The following is a 19965-nucleotide window of genomic DNA, read 5'->3' on the forward strand; positions in this document are numbered from 1 at the left end:
GTTGCTGTTTCTGATATTCACGACTTCTCCTAAATCGTTCTCATGGAATTCCAAAGATTTTACATCACTGTTTATCGCAAACTGATGGAATTTCTCCAACGACATTTATTTGCTAGAGACAGGAAAATAGTAGGGGGTGCGAAAACGCCCATGTTCACTGGAATGGCCTTTCAATAGTTATCGTTCGAGAAATCCATATAGCAAGCTGAAGCTAGAATAATTCAATGGGTAACTCATCCACTGGCAGGTTCCACTTTTGGGTGCAAGTCTAGCGCACCGAAATTTGTAGACATTTTGAGGATTTGGTAGAAATGCAAGGCCATAATGAGAAATGTTTTATAGGCCAAAGAACACTCCTTCAAATCCAATCTCCCCATAGTTATTTGAGAATACACTAAAACACTAAGATGCCTCGGGGCCAGAGGCGCTGTCCTAAGACACGTGGCGAAACGCGCGTTATATCGAAATAAAACACATATTTATGTTACGTTATTGTATAAATTAATATATTTCACAAATATATTAAACTATATAAATAAAAAATTCATGAATAAATAATATTGCATAAATAACTAAACAAAACTTCAATCATCTCAAATTCATTAAAGTTTCGCAAGTGCATAATATTAATATACAAGGGGATTAAACTTTAAACAGGGTCCACAGCCCGCCTGATTGGAATCGGTAGAAATCGATAAATCAAACTTGCTTTTTGGCACTTAATATTTCAGATTTTTAGTGGTTGTGTAACATTATGATTAGAGTCTGAAATTTGAAAGAAACTGGAGATGATCAAGAGTCTAGATGCCAATAATTGTACGCAAATTTTCCAGTCATTAAATAGTTAAGAGCTTTACAGTGTGTTTGACAACCAGGATTTGAGAGGATTTTGTGGGATTGGAATTGTTTGGAATGGATTGGAGTATTGAAATCCTTTGTTTGTTATAAATGGTATTAAAAACATTTTCGTTTGGAGAAAAAGGATTCGAATTGCATTTTAAAATTACAAATACCCTTAAAACTTTGGTGGAAAATGATGGTTGGATAAAAAAATCCAAATCCCACCAAATCTTATCAATTTGATGGGATTTGGATTACGTGTTGAAACCCATGAAATCCTGAAATCCGAAGTCTTTTTTTTTTAACATTTGCCAAACAGTAAAATAGGATTGAAATCCAATCGAATACGCCCAATCGGATGCCAACACACTTATAGTGACGGGCATAATGGGTTTCAAATTAAGCTTGGCTTTATTGATTGTACCGGGCCTATCATAAGCGCGCTTTTCTGCACCTCACACAGCAGGCCTCGCGCCTAGGCTAATAAGACTCGCTTATCTTAAACCATGCACCTGGAAGGTTACCCAGGCACATGAGGTGTGCCTTGCTACGCCTAGGCACGTCCAGGAGCTCGCTCTTAACAACTATAATCTACAAAATCCAAAAGGGAATCTCTCCCTTAATCTGGTTGTTGGACATGTCCAAAAATTTTGATTGGTTTTTCCCGGATCAGTATAATAGTTCAGATTTCAAGAAGCTAGAGCTAAAACTTCGAGGATGGGAAATTGGGAAATTTTGAACCATTACCGATTGCATCGATGGTCAAACTGTTGAAATTGAGTAATGTTCCCATGTTCATCAATCTTTTTCCTTGGCTAGTGAGTGCCTCTGAAGTCATTAGAAAGCAGAACATAAAATTCCTTGGAAGTTGGAAGAAACATTCCAGAATTGCGAATAGGAGGCAGGCCCTTATCAGCTAGTAATGCTTAAATCTAGATCATGCAGGTTAAAGGAACAGGGGAGAATCCCTACACTTAAATTGTTCATCACTCATCCAAAATTTTTGGATGACAAAGGCCAAATAGAGCCCCGGGAACGGCGGTAGTAGGGTTTAGGGACTTCAAAACGGTTTAGGGACTTCAAGTGTATAGATCCCAAATAATTGAACACAGGATTGTTAAGGACTTCAAAACGGTTGGAAGATGGTAGGTCTGTCTATATATGCGGGCATCTGAAACCGTGGAACCGAACATGGAAAAAGGTATACAAGAAATCCAAGTAAACTACTCTGTTTTCTTGGTTGTGCTGGATGAAAGTGGCCCGGGGAACTTGATTATAAACCTTGTTTCAAATGGAACAAACCAAATTCTAGAAATCATAATCAAACTCTATAGCGTATCAAAACAGAACAAAAAAGGAAATCATGAACCTTAATCAGAAGACACTAGTCAAGCAAAATTGAGCATAACCAAAGACAAATCTTAAGCGAAGAAGTAAAAACGTTCTAGTACAGATTAAATCCCAAGAATTCGAAAATAATATCGAGAGAAAGAAATAACACAAGGGAACTACTTAGATCTCTGTCTCATCTTTCGGCGCTTCCTCTTCAACCTCCTCATACGCTTCTTCTTCCACTGTTACAAATCACCACACAACACATGAAAGAAAAAAAATTGAAAAACAGATTTTAAAAAAGTAAGTAAAATTTATGCCTGTAATCACTGAAAACGATGACTTTAGAACAATTTACCTTGGCTCTCATGGCGAAAGAGAATTGGTGGCGAAATCAGAAAGCCTCCTCCCTATGGCAATCCTAGCGATGACAATGCGCAATTCCAAAACCCTAGAGTTAAAGCGAGTATTTATATCTGGTGTCCTTTTCATGGGGCAAAAGGCCCAATTATGTTGGGCTTTTAGCAGCCCAATTCAAGTTCCTGCTCAACACAATTTTTATTATTTTTAATATGTAATATAAACGAATTTTCGAATTTCTCGTCTTTGGTATTCGGTATTCTCGCATGTTGATTTGAGTATATATTTTTATTTAGAATATACTTATTTTTATTTTTAGAAAATTAACAGCGGCGAAATGCGATTCTATCACATAATTTTTTTTATGGGGGATTTGTTTTGTATAATAAGATATACAAGATTTGTTTCAAATGATCACAATCTAAAAATTTGCATTATTCAAACAAAAAATCCACGAGTAAGTCATCACAAATCACAATCTCCCTACTTTTTAAAAGGAAAATTGTTTTAAAATCGATTTAAATTGTGATCGAATAGAAAACAATCCAATCAATTTTGCATGGACAAAAATTTATGTGAGACCGTCTCACGAATCGTATTTTGTGAGACGAATCTTTTATTTGAAACATCCATGAAAAAGCATTATTTTTTATGCTAAAAATATTACTTTTTATGCTAAAAGTATTACTTTTTATGGTGAATATCGATATGATTGATCCTTCTCATGGACAAAAATTCATAAGACCGTCTCACAAAAAACCTACTCTTTTACATGTTCTTTTGGTTTGGATAAGCTTCCGCTCAGTACCGAACCTTTTTCATAGAAATTTTTTGTAAATTGGAAATGTTTGGCAGGGAAAGGAGAAATGGAAAATAGGGATAAAGACATGTTGAAAGTTGACAAAATTGTATGAATAAAACTACAATTAGAGTGCAGGTAATTACTATATATCCTTCACAGATTCTGTGTCAAAAGAAAAAAACACAGAACAATCTCTATGATTGCAAGAAAATTGCTATTTGCATTTACTCTCAAAATCTTCAAACTCCATCTTTCTACATTGTCCCTCTTTCACCTCCCTCCTTATATACACTTAACACGGCCCGCATAAGCACGGAAAGATAGAAGGGGCGGCAACTTACATTTCTTGGCACATTCGCATGTGGAATGCGGCTGACAGAATTTACTAGCCATGTATGTGATTAGGATTTTGATTTTCATTTCAGAATAGGCTTTTGTTTTGTCTTGGTAAACCGTACATCAGCGTTTAGTATCGAAATTATAAAATTCTCTACTGCTTCTTCAGTTATGTCACCTTGAAACGTAGCAAATGTTCCTCTCTTTGGTTTGTAGGCCACCAAGAATTTGTGTGATGACTTGAAACCTGATTTCTCGAAAGCATTTAAGAATGATTGGTGCTTGGTAGCATCGAGGAGAGAGTAGGAAATTGAGGTACTCGGACCAGAGGCTGCAGTCTGTTTTCTGGAGAATGATTTTTGAGACACCTAAAAAGACCAAGCAATGAAATAAACAGTGAGATTGCTGCTTCAATCACATCGTCACAGAACATAAGTATGTTCTTTATAACATCTTCATAAGTCGATACACCCATTAGTAAAAAATTCCTACTTACAGATTGTAAAATTGTTTGAAGGTTGTCCCTTGCTTGGGATGACCTGAACGCGCCAATTAAGCAGACGGGAGATCCATCTCCACATATATCATGAACGTTTGATCCTGTGAGAAAGCGTATGCGATTTTCTCCTGATTCAGGATGGTTTGTTTTGGATGAAGCAACCTTCTTGTTTTTCTTCTCAAAATTTTCAAGTAAACCGCTGAGGTCTTGAACAGCAGATTTTAAATCTTTCACGACTACCCCAGATTTGAGAATCACTTTCTCCCCATTTGATAGCCAGCCGACGATAGCAGGAAGTGAATCGACCCCTAGCGCCCTCACAGAAGGATCAGAAACGTCGTGAACCTAAAAATAATCGAGTTGATCATTAGTTCATTTTATAAAGCAAACATCAAATATAAATCCAGGTTCGGTATATCACGACAGGAGAGAACTAATCACCCCAGAAACACACAAATACTATTTATCGTAACGTAGGAGAGGGACATGTAAAACTACCACTGCATTGTAGAATGCAAAGCGATTGTGGTACAAGCCACTAAGTGCCCGCCAGATGACAGGAGTATTTTTCTTCGTAGACAAAAGCATCACTTTGGGCAATGTTACGGCTTCAGCAGCAACTTTGAACTGACTCAAGTTGACGCCCATTGAAATTTTGGGTAAATTGTCTTGACAAAAACTTTTTAGGCCTTTCACATCTAAATCACCATTGTACTCGACCAAAGAGCCACTTTCACCTTTTGAGTACGAATAAACATAAACCTTTGGAGCTCTGCCTAAATGTACACCTAGCTCCTTGCAAAATGAGGTTTCAGATTCACAGTTTATGCTTCCAACCTGTGTGTGTCAACATTTCCATACTCCATGAGTTGATGTTATCTAAATAAGTAGTATGTGAATAGAAAATGAACTTGTACCTTCAATGCTCCCATCAGCGGAGCGGCTACCTCCTCTATAACAGATTCATAATATTGTTTTCCTTGGAGATTGGGAGAGTAAAATAACAAGAGCCAACTCATCCCTCTGTCATTTATTTCTTTCTTATAGAATTTTGAATTTACAGATAAAATGCTCTTATCAGAACCCCGACCTCCGTATTGAGACCTACTTGAACTACCAAAACCACCAAACTGACTCCCTCCTCCCTTGCCGCCTCCGAAAAGATTGGAAAATATATCATTTAAACCAAAACCAAATGAGCTTTGCCCACCATAACCAGGATCACCGCCAAAAGAAAACGAGAATGACTTTGAACCTCCCTGTCCACCAGGCCCAAAATTAAACCCACTCTCTCCGGGCCTGCCACCTAGTGAAATAGGTATATCCACCATGATCTCCAGAAGTTTCAGTATCAAATCCATGGTTTCCTTTTTCATCCCCAAAAAGATCATAGTTTTTCCTCTTCTGTTCGTCAGATAATATGTCATATGCTGAAAAACAATTATTATAAACAAAGATCAAGAGATTTTACCAAGAGAAGAATGTACCAGACCATGACCCCCAAGAGAACACGTATCAGCGAAACAAGGAAATGAAAACGAAAGGCACAACCACCAACAACTCATTAGACATTATGTGAGAATAAAGTAGGGCAGAAATGTTTACATTCTGAATAATATCAAACACGCACAAAAAAAAAACAGAATCATGCTTGGTTATAAGTACGCTCATGTTATTTACCATTGCATTCTTTAAACAAGTTTGGCCTAACACTTTAATTTTAACACCAGCTCGAATCCTTTCCAACCCCACCAAAGCACACCGACCGATTCTAATAAATACAGTATTTCTTTTTCCATATTGAACAGTGCAGCTGAATTTTTCGAATTGGCGGAGGAACTCAAAATAGATGAGAATATTGTACCGTTATTAATCTCAGCAAACTTCTCTTGGGCACCCTTATTCTTATTTTTGTCTGGATGATATTGGAGTGATAGTCTAACAAAAGACACCAACATGCAAAAAATCAGTCCAAGAATAAAACTTCCATGTGACCACAAGATTCAACCAAGAAGACCAACGAAACACAACAAAGAGCTCAAAATTGCAAAGCGGGCATGTACTTGTGAAAAGCTTTCTGAATTTCGCGTTGACTCGCACTGCGATCAACCCCAAGTACCTGATAGAACATATTAAACGTATCAAGTTAAAAAAAAATTGTAAAAAAAAGTTCTCCCTCAAATGATAAAAAGGTAAAGAAATTCTCAATGAAAGAAGTATAATGCTAAACTTTATGTCCTGTTTCAAAATCGTAATATGTACTTCAGGTTATAAGAACCTCAGATTTTTTCATTTTATTTTATAATTGATAAAGCGAGTGTCTCTTATTCCAAACGGGAAGTAGATTTAACGGCATGTCATAGAACTTCATAATCGGCAAATCTAACTATAATTTTTTCCTGCATATGCAAACTGGTACTGCTGATATTAAAAAAAATCTTCAAAGGGTGTTAAATGTCCCACATCCACATCGGTTAGATAAATAACCTTTGAGTGGCATATATTGGCTTGGACAATCCTCACCCCTTGAGCTAGCTTTTGGGGTTGAGTTAGGTCCAAGTTCCAATCTTAACATGATATCAGTTTATCAGAGCTCGGGTTTCACCGTTATGTGTTGGACTGACTGTAATTAGGCCCCCCGTTCTGTCCATAATTGGGTCATTTGTAAACTCCACGCTCCAGATGTACATTCCTGGGCGTGAGAAGAGTGTGTTAAATGTCCCACATCGGTTATATAAATAATCTTTGAGTGACATATATTGGTTTGGACTTTTTATGTAGCATAAGCATTAGACTCTTTCTAAAAGGCTAGAGTCCCACACGTAAACAAAGAAATACGGGTACGGCACCATTAATCAACGGGACACCGGCACACAGGTGTCTAACCCTTCATCAATAAATAATCATACAAAATTTGAAGAATGCAACCAAATTCTTTGAAGAACTTGTTGCATTGTCCTGATTGTGCAAAGAGCCTCAATCGCAAGGAACGACAACCAACACGGATAATTTTTCAGCACTCCACAACAAAAACAAAGATCCTAACTCCATCTTCTCCCAATCAAAAACAAAACACGCAATAAAGGATAAGATAATTCCGACAACAACAAAAAACTTGTATTAAAACCACGTGTAAGATTACCTTGTAAGGATCAAGCTTTTTTGATTCACAAGATATAATTAGCAGCAATCCAGCGGCAATAATCAGCAGTCCCAAACAAGCCTTCATGATTGAATCCTAAACAATCAACGCTGACATCTAATTTCTCACAAAAATTCCCTCGATGAAGCTTGTTTGATAAGCAACACGAAAAAGATAATGGGAGAGGCCATTTATAGATTTGGAGGGAATCGGGCCGAGGACAAATGTAGAGCAATAATGTGGGTACACGTGGCACTTTCAAAATTGTGCACGAGTTTGGCCCAATAGGATTTCAGCGTTCCCGTCAGCTTTGTACTTATCACACAGGGACTGTCGTTTCATTTCTTTTCTTCGTAGAGAAGAAATCAAATTTAAGTGATTACTAAAAATATTATTTTTAATATTAAAATAATTATTAATTATTTTATGTCTGAATCAGATAAAAATATCTAAAAAATATATAGATTCCTGAGCAGGAAGGTAGTTATAATTTTTAGTTTGGTGGGTGAAATTTTGTTTCAATTTTTGTTGTTATGCCAATATATTTTGTAAAAATTTCCCTAGATATGATAAATAATTCACACAAATTAATTGCTCAATTTGACTATAAAATACACAAATAGAAACCACTGAATTAAATAACTCCGATTTCTTTTGTGAAACTAGCAGAAAACAATGCAAATAGAGCAACTAAAAAAATCAGTAATCAAAATAAATGACATGTACGATTTTTTTAATGTGAAAATACTCTCCCGTGTAAGGAGACAAAAGTTACAACCATATCCAAATTCAAAAAATAAATAAATAAATAAATAAATAAATATATAATAAATTAGACGACCATCTAAACGGTTTTAAAAATCGTGACGCTAGACGATCGACCCACGCTTAAGCGGCTTTAGGCGATACAATTGCGATTTCAAGTGATTACACGCATAGGTAACTCTCTCATGAAACATTACTTCGGTGAACATTTATCAATACATATCGTCACTAACTAGTTTTTCATACATATCATAAAAAATAGTAACCAAATTGCTAAAAATGTACTCGGAGAACTTATAATCGTTTTCAAGAGGTATACACCTTGCTGTGTTTAGAGGAAAAGTAATCAATCCAAGCATGAATGTTAACGCAAAATTTGGTGTAAGCCCTTCGATTTTTCTCTTCAAGTTTTCATGTTGAAATCTTTATTTTTCCCATCATCTCAATGGCTGGTTGCCAAAGCTGTGACCAACAGACCAAGAACAAGAAAAGGCTGGGCACTAGCCTGCAATGAATGCGCAAAAAGATCGAATTCATTAGTAAATGCTCTCAAATGAAAGATGGCATGATTAAAGACCTCATCTGATCCCATATCTTCGTGAAAAAAAATAAAAAAAAATCAAGTTTCATGCATCCTATTAATCACATCTTATTTTCCCGGCTTGTCCCTACTTTAACTCGTGGATCCGCTCTAATACTTTCGTCGATGGTTACCAGATGGAGGATAGAATAGTACCTGATATTTGACATCATATTTAACCGGGTCTCTGAGGAAGTATTTGAACTGCAGTACACAACCAAAGATTTAAATCAACGTATTATACCAAGGTTGGAAATTTGATGTTCATTTCTTTGTTTGTTTCTTCTGCGTTGCATCGACAACATTCGGAATGCTGATCAATAATAATAATGGCAAAAAGATGTGATTTTTCTTTACCTGGAAAAAGACTTGTGGGGCAATCAATCCAAGAAGTGCTAAAGCATGATAAGGTTTACCAGCACCTAGTAGATAGCCTGCAAAAGGCACACCACATAACAAGAGTTTCAGTGTATTCCCAAAATTATTATTATGATTCATACTTGGAGAGCCTTTAGTGGTAGTTTATATATTCAGGAAAAAAAATCATCTGAATCAATAACTATAAAGTATATTATCACCAGTCACAAATATCTGAGTAATGTCAATGGCACCAACACAGATCCATTTCGCAGAGTCAGAACCGAAAGCTACTGGAAATGACTGTAAAGCACATCACCGTGCGAGTGATTATAAATAAGAATAAGGCATATTAATTAAACCCCAGATTGAAGAGGCACCTGCAGTCCCATTTTTCTGTCTCCTTCAACACTCTTGAAGTCATTCACAATTGCGATACCAAACTAAAACATGAATGAGAATAAGAATTAGAAATAGTCTCAATCGGCTAAAGGGATCAGAATACTTTGAGAGATATTTCATACACCAGCAATGCTGTACAGAAGCGTTAGAACGACAATGTCAAGCGTAATGGTCCCGAACAAAGCTTGACCTGCCCACCTATTATTCATATAACAAGGCTTTTAAACAAAATTACACCAAAGTGTAGAAATACTTAATCTCCCACAGCTTACAAAAGACACTGGATATATAATTCTCATTTACCAAGGTAAACTTATATAGCTTGCTCCCAAGGCGAAATTTCCAATCCACCAATTTCGTTTAAGCTGCGGTAAATAAGAATTTCAATCAGAGTTCAGCTGATCTTTTTTTTCAAAGTCGAGATAAATGTCCATATTGAGGAAATGCAGGAGGTCTTGAATACCTTTAAAGGTGGAGCTGAGTAGATGTAAGACACCAAGGATCCACCAAGAGCAAGGTAAAAAATCACTGGAATACTGTGTCCTGCCTAACAATTTACTAGGGAGAGATTTAGATGACTTAAGAGTAGAAATGACATTGTTTTAGATTGCGTGCCTACCCACACATCTAGTAGACCAGCCAAGCCAACACCCGCTAGAAGTAGCACCCATATTTGTGTAATCACCTGAAAATATTGACAAATGTAATCAGGAAAATGCTTGCAGCATGTAATTCCAGACAGCAATCAGAGTACCACATACCTCATTCTCAGATATTGTGCCAGACGGCATTGGACGATAAGGCTCGTTGATAGCATCGATGTCTCTATCATACCAATCATTTAATGTCTATAAATTGAGTTGTGAAATATCATTATTGGTATTCTCAAATATATACTAGAATTATAATGTTAAGTAACTTGTCATGATGTAAGAATTACCTGAGTGTAGCCAGTTAGACATGGACCAGACATGATCATACAAACAACTGATTTAGCTACATCTTCGAAAGTCCAGCTGAAGTTTCCTGAGTGGGAATACCCTTTGTCAATATAGAATCGTGATCATAGACTTTAACATCACTACCAATACGAGAATTCAAAACGTCGAGATTTTACTTCATGGTTTCACGATTTCTTCTAACTATGTTTCTACTACGAGCACACAAAATGGTTACACTCACTTCAATGTAGGAACACAAATGAACCAAAAAATGTGGAATCCTACAGATCCAAACTAATTTTATATTGTCATAATACTGATATCACGCTGAGGAAAAGTACTTGAGAGCCGGGAGATAAAAGAACCAAACACAATTTGGATGGCAAGAAAAGTCAACCGATAACGTTTTTGAGCTTGAAAAGAGTCGGATGCTTGCATTAGTGAGTAATATCACAAAAGTGTAAGAAATTACCAGATGCAGCGGCTCCACATGCTACGCCCCAGATGAGAGGTGGCCAAGTTACAGGCTTAGTTAGCTGAAGTCGAATTTTCCATTTATCCTGTTGAATTGCACACATTATTTGAAAACTTCATCTCTTATTCATTGTTTCCAATAACACATATATGATTTCCTCGATCATTGTCTTAGATGCGATCTTGAAGGCGAGTACTTGTATCAACCAGATACTTAAACCATTCTTTTTATGATCTGCATTTACTAATTATGGTTGCAACTGAAAGCACCGATGCGAAAGGGCTTTGCAAAATCACAATCATCAAAGTTGGTTAATGTCCTTGTACCTGATTTCTAAAAGAAATATCAACTTCAAACTTAGGAGCTAATAAAGTGCACAAAAAATCTTGAAAGGGTGCCAAAAACAATTATTACGTGCAAAGTCCAATTCCTGATCACATTCTAAATATTCCTACAGTCATATTCCATTTCATCTAGAAGATCAAAATACGTTTTGGCTATTTTTAGAAACTGTGTCATGCGGTGAACATAATGCTAATGTTTGCTTGATCGAGATGATACTTTTGACCGATATATCTGACTGGAAAATCTAAAAAACCAAGTTAGCAAATTCCTGATCATTAGTAAGCTTTTCGAGATCCACTTTCAATGTTCATAAATATGTTAGTATATGATCACGGAATCATCCGAATCAACGAAGTTTTGAACTTTATATCTAGCTTTCAGTTTCAGCACATTCGTTCGTGTAACTGTAAACTGGAAGGCAAATAAATTCTGATATTAACAAACAAATCAAACACTCACGGTTTCTTGCTTGGCTCCTTTTATGCCAAGAATCTGATTGATACTTGAACCACTCTCAGCAGGTGCCCTGTCTGGTGCACATACTAAAACAAATCAAATCTCATCGAAACCGAGTATCACTAACAGCCCAATTCCTCAGTTAATCTAAAGCTGCATTTGACAGATGAATTTGAGATTCGGAAGTCAAATCTACTATTTACATTAGGCAAATAATTTTATCAGGCAGTTCAAATTACACATTTTTCTTCGATGTATCTTTTGTGTGTATTTTGAAAGAACTTGAAATAATTACCTGCTTCGTAGCATTTTAATACAAAATGGTAGTTCGAGATACACGAACAACAGCCAATATTCAGATCATGGATTTGAAATCATTTCATTCAATATTCTAGTCCAAACGCAAATTGAAATACTCACCATGCCAATCTACTTCAAGACCCGCAAATCTAATCCAATATATATACCAAATATGATAAAATAAAAATAAAAAAAGAAGCTTAACAAAAAGATAAAAAGAAAAGAAATCGCAGCAGACCTTCATTTTCATCGGTTTCAGTGGCTCTCACCACACGCCTCCGTCCTAGTGCAATCCAGTGGAAATAAATGAGCAAACTTTCAATAAAATAATGTTGAAAATTTCGAAAGAATAAGCTTACTATTAAGAGAAAGAGAGATTGATCTTGATGGGAGATGTGGAGTTCTAATTATAGCACTCAAGTGGGAAGGAAATCGTTTGGAGTAGACAGTGTTGACTGAAGAAGCCATAGCAGAGGCAGGAGGGGGACACTTGACTGAGTTTAAGGAAGATCTTCAATGAAAGCTCTCTGCTTAGTTAGCGCCCACACTGGAGCAACTCTGTCTTTTGCCAAAATAGGATACTACATAATATATTCTTCGAAATGGGGCCATGAGGATCGGTGGGTGGCAAATGGGACGTCAGATGTTTTAAAATTTTTGATTGATAGTTAGAGAATATATATATATATATATATATATATATATATATATATAATATGATTAGCATCTCTCTTTAGACTCACGTTTCTCGAGAACACTTAACGTGACATTTCATAAAATATTCACGTGAACATATATCAAACATTTAATACTGTTGAAAAATATATTTAAAATATGTGTATTGAATATTTGAATGTTGAAAATAAGAGTTGTAAATATTGAAAATTAGTGTGTGATGATGTAGGTAATGATGTATTTTATTTTTGAATTATTTGTAAAGATTTCATATAAACAGATCTCTCATTTGTGAAGAAAATCACAATTGAGTAGAGAAAAAAATATTATAAAGTGTGTAGTTTGGTAAATTTTGAGAGTTTGAGATTTTTACTTTTTACCATAAATTTTTACTTTTTCACAACACGTTATCAGCACGAAGCTCTAAAAGTCCTACATACTTTTCCAAGCTCCAAACAGAAGAAAAAGGTAACAAAAGTAATAATATTTATTTTACTGTTATTTATTTATTTTGTATTTATTTAATATACAATATAATATTATTATTAGAAATAATAAAAATAAATTTTTCATAAACTTGTTATAAATCCTGGGAGGATGTTAAGACGACATCCCACACTCCCGGTAAGGGATACGACAAGTATAAAAGCCTATAAGGTTTTTAAACAAAATAAATTATGACACTCATTATAATATTATGATATGATATACATAATTATTTAAACATTTCTAATATTATATACACCATATTATTACCATAAAATTATACAAATACATACATTTATTTATTTGTACACCAACGGTCATAAACGGTAACAAAACGGCTAGTTTTTGCCCTATAAATATGATCTCACAAACTCTTTCAATCACTCCAACTTTCTCTTCTTCTCTAAAAATTATTCGTCATAAAAACTTTCGAAGAGAAAAGAAGATGGCTTTCTCAAGGATATTTTTAATTATTTTGGTTATCATACTCACGAGTCTTGTATTTATCGGAGAATATCCTCCTCGTGTGTTTTTATTTTTACAAATGCTTGTAGTTGTTGTTTATCCATTACTTTGTATTGCAATATTCATTAACTAATAAATTATATCGTAATTTTTTTAGTACCACCATGTCAAATTTAACAAAGCTCGAATTTGTTGCGCTCGACATGACGGGAAAGAATTATATGCCATGGACTCTAGATGTAGAAATGCATCTTGAGTCATTGGGTCTAAGTGAGACAATAAAAGAAAATGGCATATCGACATCACAAGAAAAGGAAAAAGCCATTATATTTTTGCGTCGACATCTCGACGAGGGATTGAAATGTGAATATCTCATCGAAAAAGATCTCATGGCTCTGTGGAAAGGATTGAAAGAAAGATTTGAACATATAAGGGAAGTTATACTTCCGACCGCCCGTGATGAATGGAATATGTTAAGATTCCAAGATCTTAAGAAAGTCAGTGATTATAATTCAGCAATATATCTAATAATCTCGCAGCTAAAATTTTGTGGACATGAGGTCACAGAATCTGAGATGCTTGAAAAAATATTTTCCATGTTTCATGCATCAAATATTACTCTACAGCAACAATATAGAGTACGTGGATTTGCGAGATATTCTGAGCTCATCGCCTGTCTTCTTGTGGCGGAAAAAAACAACGAGCTATTAATGAGAAATCATCAGTCCCGACCCACTGGATCAACAGCATTTCCAGAAGTAAATGCTGTAAGTAAAAATGAATTTAAACCTCGAAACCAAAATCAAATTCAAAGACAAGATTTTGGTCGAGGTCGAGGTCGTGGACTTGGACGTGGACGTGGACGTGGAATTGGCCGTGGTCGTGGTCGTGGTCGAGACCGTGGTTTTGAAAATAATAGAGATAGTTATTTTTATAACTCATCTCCAAACCATCCACTGAAAAGATATCATGAGAATACAAGTGTTAATGAGAATCACTGAAAAAGATATGAAAGTTCTTGTTACAGATGTGGTACTCCACGACATTGGTCCAAATTTTGTCGAGCCCCTGAGCACCTTTGTAAACTTTATAAAGAATCATTAAAGGGAAAAAAAAGGAGACCAACTTCACTGAACGCAGTGACCGTTTGAGTGATTCAACTCATTTTGATGCTGGTGATTTTATGAATGATTTCTCTGGAAATGATCAACATGTTGGTGGGATAGAAATGAACAATTTTGATGCTGCAGATTTTCTCAATGATTTTTCTGAAAATGAATAATATAGTGGTAGAATATAAATGTACAATAATTTGTTTTTCATGTATTCATATAATAATATTTTATTGTACAATTATGATATGTGTTATATTTATATATGTATTGTCAGTAATTTTATTTCATTGCATATTTTTTTGAAGTTCAAATATGGAAAATGCTATGAGCAAAGCTGAAGTTTGCATACCCGATAGTGGTACAACGCACTATCCTCCGAGATAAAAGATATTTCTTGGAACTAAAACCAACAATAACACGGTGAATACAATTATCAGGTCCTGCAGACTTGATTAAAGGATGTGGTAAAGCACAATTTTTGTTACCTAATGGTACAAAATTTTTTATCAATGATGCTTTATATTCACCACAATCGAAAAGAAATTTGTTGAGTTTTAATGATATATATTCTCATGGGTATGATACTCAAACAATGAATGAAGGGAATGAGAAATATATGTGTCTTATCACATATAAATCAGGAAAGAAATATGTGATTGAAAAACTACCAATACTCCCTACTGGATTGCATTATACACACATAAGTCTCATTGAATCAAACATGGTAGTTGATAATTCTTCGATATTAACCAATTGGCATGATCGATTGGACATCCTGGTTCAACAATGATGCGAAGAATTATAGAAAATACACATGGTCATCCACTGAAAGACCAGAAGATCTTTCAGAATAATAAGTTTCAATGTAAAGCATGTTTTCTTGGAAAACTTATTATAAGACCATCACCAGTCAAAATCCAAACGGAATCACCAATGTTTCTTGAACGTATTCAGGGTGATATTTGTGGACCAATCCATCCACCATGTGGACCATTCAGATACTTTATGGTATTGATTGATGCCTCCAGCAGATGGTCACATGTATGTTTATTGTCAACTCGAAATGTTTCATTTGCAAGATTACTTGCTCAAATAATAAAATTGAGGAATCAGTTTCCCGGTTATACAATCAAGAAAATTAGACTTGATAATGCTGGTGAATTTACTTCCCAGACTTTCAATGATTATTGTATGTCTATGGGAATCATTGTTGAGCATCATGTTGCTCATGTACATACACAGAATGGATTGGCTGAATCATTGATTAAAAGTCTGCAAATGATTGCTAGACCAATGATTATGAAAACAAAGCTCCCTATATCTATATGGGGACATGCAATTTTACATGATGCTTCATTAATTCGCATCAGACCAAGTGCATATCATAAATACTCCCCATTACAGCTTGCATTTGGTAAAGAACCAGACATTTCTCATCTGAGAATTTTTGGATGTATGGTGTATGTGCCTATTGCACCACCACAACGAAAGAAAATGTGACCTCAAAGAAAGGTTGGAATTTATATCGGTTATGATAGTCCATCAATCATTCGATATCTTGAACCTCAGATAGGCGATGTGTTCACAGCACGTTTTGCTGATTGTCATTTTAATGAGGAAATCTTCCCAATGTTAGGGGGAGAACAGAAACATACCGAAAAGGAAATTACATGGTATGCATCATCATTGTTACATCTGGATCCAAGAACAAAACAATGTGAAAAAGATGTACAACAAATTGTACACTTGCAAAGAATAGCAAATCAATTACCAGATGCATTTGCAAACACAAAAAGGGTAACTAAATCATATATACATGCTGCAAATGCCCCTGCTCGAATTGAAATTCCAAAGAAACAAATGGAAGATCCTCATGATGTCATTAAACGCCTGAAGCGTGGAAGGCCAGTCGGTTCCAAGGATAAAAATCCTCGAAAAAGAAAATTCATAGAGAAACACGATGATCACAAAATAAAGAATGATGTTTCTGAAGAAACACATGATGATCACAAAATAGAGAATGGTGTTCCTGAAGAAACACATGATGATGAAAATGTTCTGTCAGAACCACAAACTGACGAGAATCATGAAATCTCTATCAATTACATTAATACTGGAAAAATATGGAACCGAAAAGATATAGATGAAACTGATGATATATTTTCTTATAATGTGGCAATCGACATCATAAATGATAACGAAGATCATGAACCAAAATCTTTTGGTGAATGTAAAAATCGGCAAGATTGGATAAAATGGAAAGATGCCATCCAGGTTGAATTAGATTCGCTAAATAAACGTAATGTTTTTGGACCTATAATCCTTACACCTGAAGGTGTAAAACCTGTTGGATACAAATGGGTTTTTATTCGAAAACGAAATGAGAAAAATGAAATAGTAAGATATAAAGCTCGACTTGTTGCACAAGGTTTTTCTCAAAGGCCTGGAATTGATTATGAAGAAACGTATTCTCCTGTGATGGATGCAATTACGTTTCGGTATTTGATTAGCTTGGCGGTATCTGAAAATTTAAAAATGCGTCTTATGGATGTTGTTACGGCTTACTTATATGGATCACTTGATAGTAATATATATATATATATATATATATATATATATATATATATATATATATATATATATATATATATATATATATATATATATATATATATGAAAATCCCTGAAGGATTTAAGATGCCTGAAGCACAAAGTTCAAAACCCAGGGAATGTTATTCTGTGAAATTACAAAGATCATTATATGGGTTAAAGCAATCAGGTCGAATGTGGTATAATCGACTAAGTGATCACTTGATGAGAAAGGGATATGTAAATAATTCAATATGCCCTTGTGTTTTCATTAAGAAAACAACATCCGGATGCGTAATTATTGTTGTATATGTTGATGATTTAAACATCATTGGAACGAAAAAGGAAATTCAAGAAGTTGTGTCATACTTGAAGGAAGAATTTGAAATGAAGGATCTTGGAAAAACCAAGTATTGTCTGGGTTTACAAATTGAACAAAAAGAATGCGGAATGTTTGTTCACCAGACAAATTATACAGAAAAGATCCTTAAACGTTTTAATATGGATAAAGCAAATCCTTTAAGTACTCCAATGGTTGTTAGATCATTAAACATAGAAAAGGATCCATTCCGTCCATGTGAAGATGATGAAGATATTCTTGGTCCAGAAGTACCATATCTAAGTGCTATCGGTGCCCTTATGTACCTTACAAATTGTACAAGGCCTGATATATCTTTTGCCGTGAATCTGTTGGCAAGATTTAGCACATATCCAACAAAGAGACACTGGAACGGAATTAAACATATATTCCGTTATCTACGAGGAACGACAGACTTGGGACTTTTGTATTCAAAATATGCTAATCCAAGTATAATTGGTTATGCTGATGCTGGATACTTATCTGATCCACACAAGGTACGTTTCTAAACTGGATATGTATTTACTCGTGGAGGCACTGCAATTTCTTGGCGTTCACAGAAACAAACGCTCGTAACAACTTCATCAAATCATGCCGAGATTATTGCACTACATGAAGCAAGTCGTGAATGTGTGTGGTTAAAATCAATGACCCAACATATCCAAATCTCATGCGGATTATCATTCGACGAGAAGCCTGTGATACTATACGAAGATAATGCTGCATGTGTTGCTCAAATGAAAGAAGGATACATAAAAAGCGACAGAACTAAGCATATTCCTCCTAAGTTCTTCGCATTCACCAAGGAGCTAGAGAAGAATAAATGTATTGATGTTCGTCACATTCAATCAAGTGAAAACTCATCAGATCTCTTCACAAAGGCACTTCCTACGACAATATTCAGAAAACACATATATAATATTGGGATGCGCAATCTACGAAATTTGTGAAGAATTGTTCATGTCAACATCAGGGGGAGTTTACGTGACTGCACTCTTTTTCCCTTACTATAGTTTTTATCCCAATGGGTTTTTCCTAGTAAGGTTTTTAACGAGGCAGTATAAAAACACGTAATGAAGACAATCATTATGATCATCATCACAAGGGGGAATGTTGAAAAATATATTTAAAATATGTGTATTGAATATTTGAATGTTGAATATTTGAATGTTGAAAATAAGAGTTGTAAATATTGAAAATTAGTGTGTGATGATGTAGGTAATGATGTATTTTATTTTTGGATTATTTGTAAAGATTTCCTATAAATAGATCTCTCATTTGTGAAGAAAATCACAATTGAGTAGAGAGAAAAATATTATAAAGTGTGTAGTTTGGTAAATTTTGAGAGTATGAAATTTTTACTTTTTACCATAAATTTTTACTTTTTCACAACAAATAAAACATGCTTTTGTTACTTAAATAGTTTTTTATGAGAAAATTGTTGGACATTGAATGTATTGAGCTTTTTCTATCTTGAATGGAAATTTAATAACTACATTATGAGTTTGACAAGTAGATGATTGAGTGGAATGAGAGTGTCACACATAGGAAATAATTTTATTAAGAGCGAGCTTATATTGAGTTAAATTTTGTGAATAATATAAGAATAATTGGTCAAGAGACTCTCTTTTACGCTTGTTTGCGCGGGGGAGTGTAAATCAAATGTCCGATTTGCACTGTGTAAAGGTACGAGCACGACTTAGATGCATCGAATGTTAGACTGATCAAGACAAAACTGCCCATCTGGCTTTTGCTATTTTCCTAAAATTTTATTTTCGAAAATTCACTCCAAACATTTATGGATGTGACCTTCCACTTGCCTTACTTGGTGTTTCATATGGCTGATTGGTGATGCTCTAGCTGAGTAACATTTGGCATTTCGGATGATCAATCTATAACTATGCATATGGAACTCAGGTGCCTATATACAAGCACAAAAGAACTCTATAAAAAGACAAGCCTCAAGTTCTCGTCGGGATGTGGATGATAGATGGACGAAACCTCCTGATACATATGTGAAGTGCAATGTCGATGCGGCATTGTTTCACGAACATCAAGCTGTTGGCTTCGGTGCTGTGGTGCGAGACTCGGCAGGAGAATTCATGGTGAGCAAAACAAGTGTGAACTACGGTCAGTTTGAAGTTAAGGAGGCCGAAGCACTTGCCCTCCTTGACGCTATCGCATGGACAATCTCTGTTGAACTCCATGACATTATATTTGAAATCGACTCAAAGACGGTGGTAAATGCGATCACCTCAAAGAATGTTAACCACATAGAGTTTGTCTCAATTATCTCCAGCTGCGGTAAATTTCTCGACGCATATCATTCATTCAAAATACAACAT

The 19965-nt window shown here is 35.1% G+C and overlaps 2 protein-coding genes and 1 long non-coding RNA gene across 3 annotated transcripts; all 3 read right to left on the reverse strand.

Annotated features, from left to right (window-relative positions):
* Positions 1–2230: 2230 nt before the first annotated feature.
* On the reverse strand, positions 2231–2669 carry LOC140804890 (uncharacterized). Its single transcript, XR_012112230.1, has 2 exons — positions 2531–2669; positions 2231–2414 (listed from the first exon to the last, which is right to left on the reverse strand). It is a non-coding gene; the product is annotated as an uncharacterized lncRNA (long non-coding RNA).
* A 774-nt stretch (positions 2670–3443) lies between these two features.
* Positions 3444–7521, reverse strand: LOC140805177 (dnaJ protein ERDJ3A-like). The gene is given in 8 exon segments (XM_073161406.1): positions 3444–4038; positions 4167–4514; positions 4668–5006; positions 5087–5483; positions 5485–5599; positions 6034–6107; positions 6233–6288; positions 7312–7521. Coding segments are annotated over 8 exon segments (1704 nt in total). The 5' UTR covers positions 7399–7521; the 3' UTR covers positions 3444–3750.
* A 719-nt stretch (positions 7522–8240) lies between these two features.
* LOC140804693 (chlorophyll synthase, chloroplastic-like) lies at positions 8241–12535 on the reverse strand. Its single transcript, XM_073160787.1, has 15 exons — positions 12292–12535; positions 12171–12215; positions 11636–11706; positions 10829–10916; positions 10356–10441; positions 10177–10263; positions 10035–10100; positions 9879–9962; positions 9719–9780; positions 9538–9613; positions 9394–9456; positions 9235–9316; positions 9014–9090; positions 8813–8860; positions 8241–8581 (listed from the first exon to the last, which is right to left on the reverse strand). The coding sequence occupies exons 1-15, from the start codon at positions 12398–12400 to the stop codon at positions 8519–8521; spliced, it is 1107 nt and encodes a 368-aa protein (XP_073016888.1). The 5' UTR covers positions 12401–12535; the 3' UTR covers positions 8241–8518.
* Between the last annotated feature and the right edge of the window lie 7430 nt (positions 12536–19965).

The sequence above is a fragment of the Primulina eburnea genome, chromosome 11 (genome assembly GCF_022965805.1).
Source record: "Primulina eburnea isolate SZY01 chromosome 11, ASM2296580v1, whole genome shotgun sequence".
NCBI classification, from domain to species: Eukaryota; Viridiplantae; Streptophyta; class Magnoliopsida; order Lamiales; family Gesneriaceae; genus Primulina; species Primulina eburnea.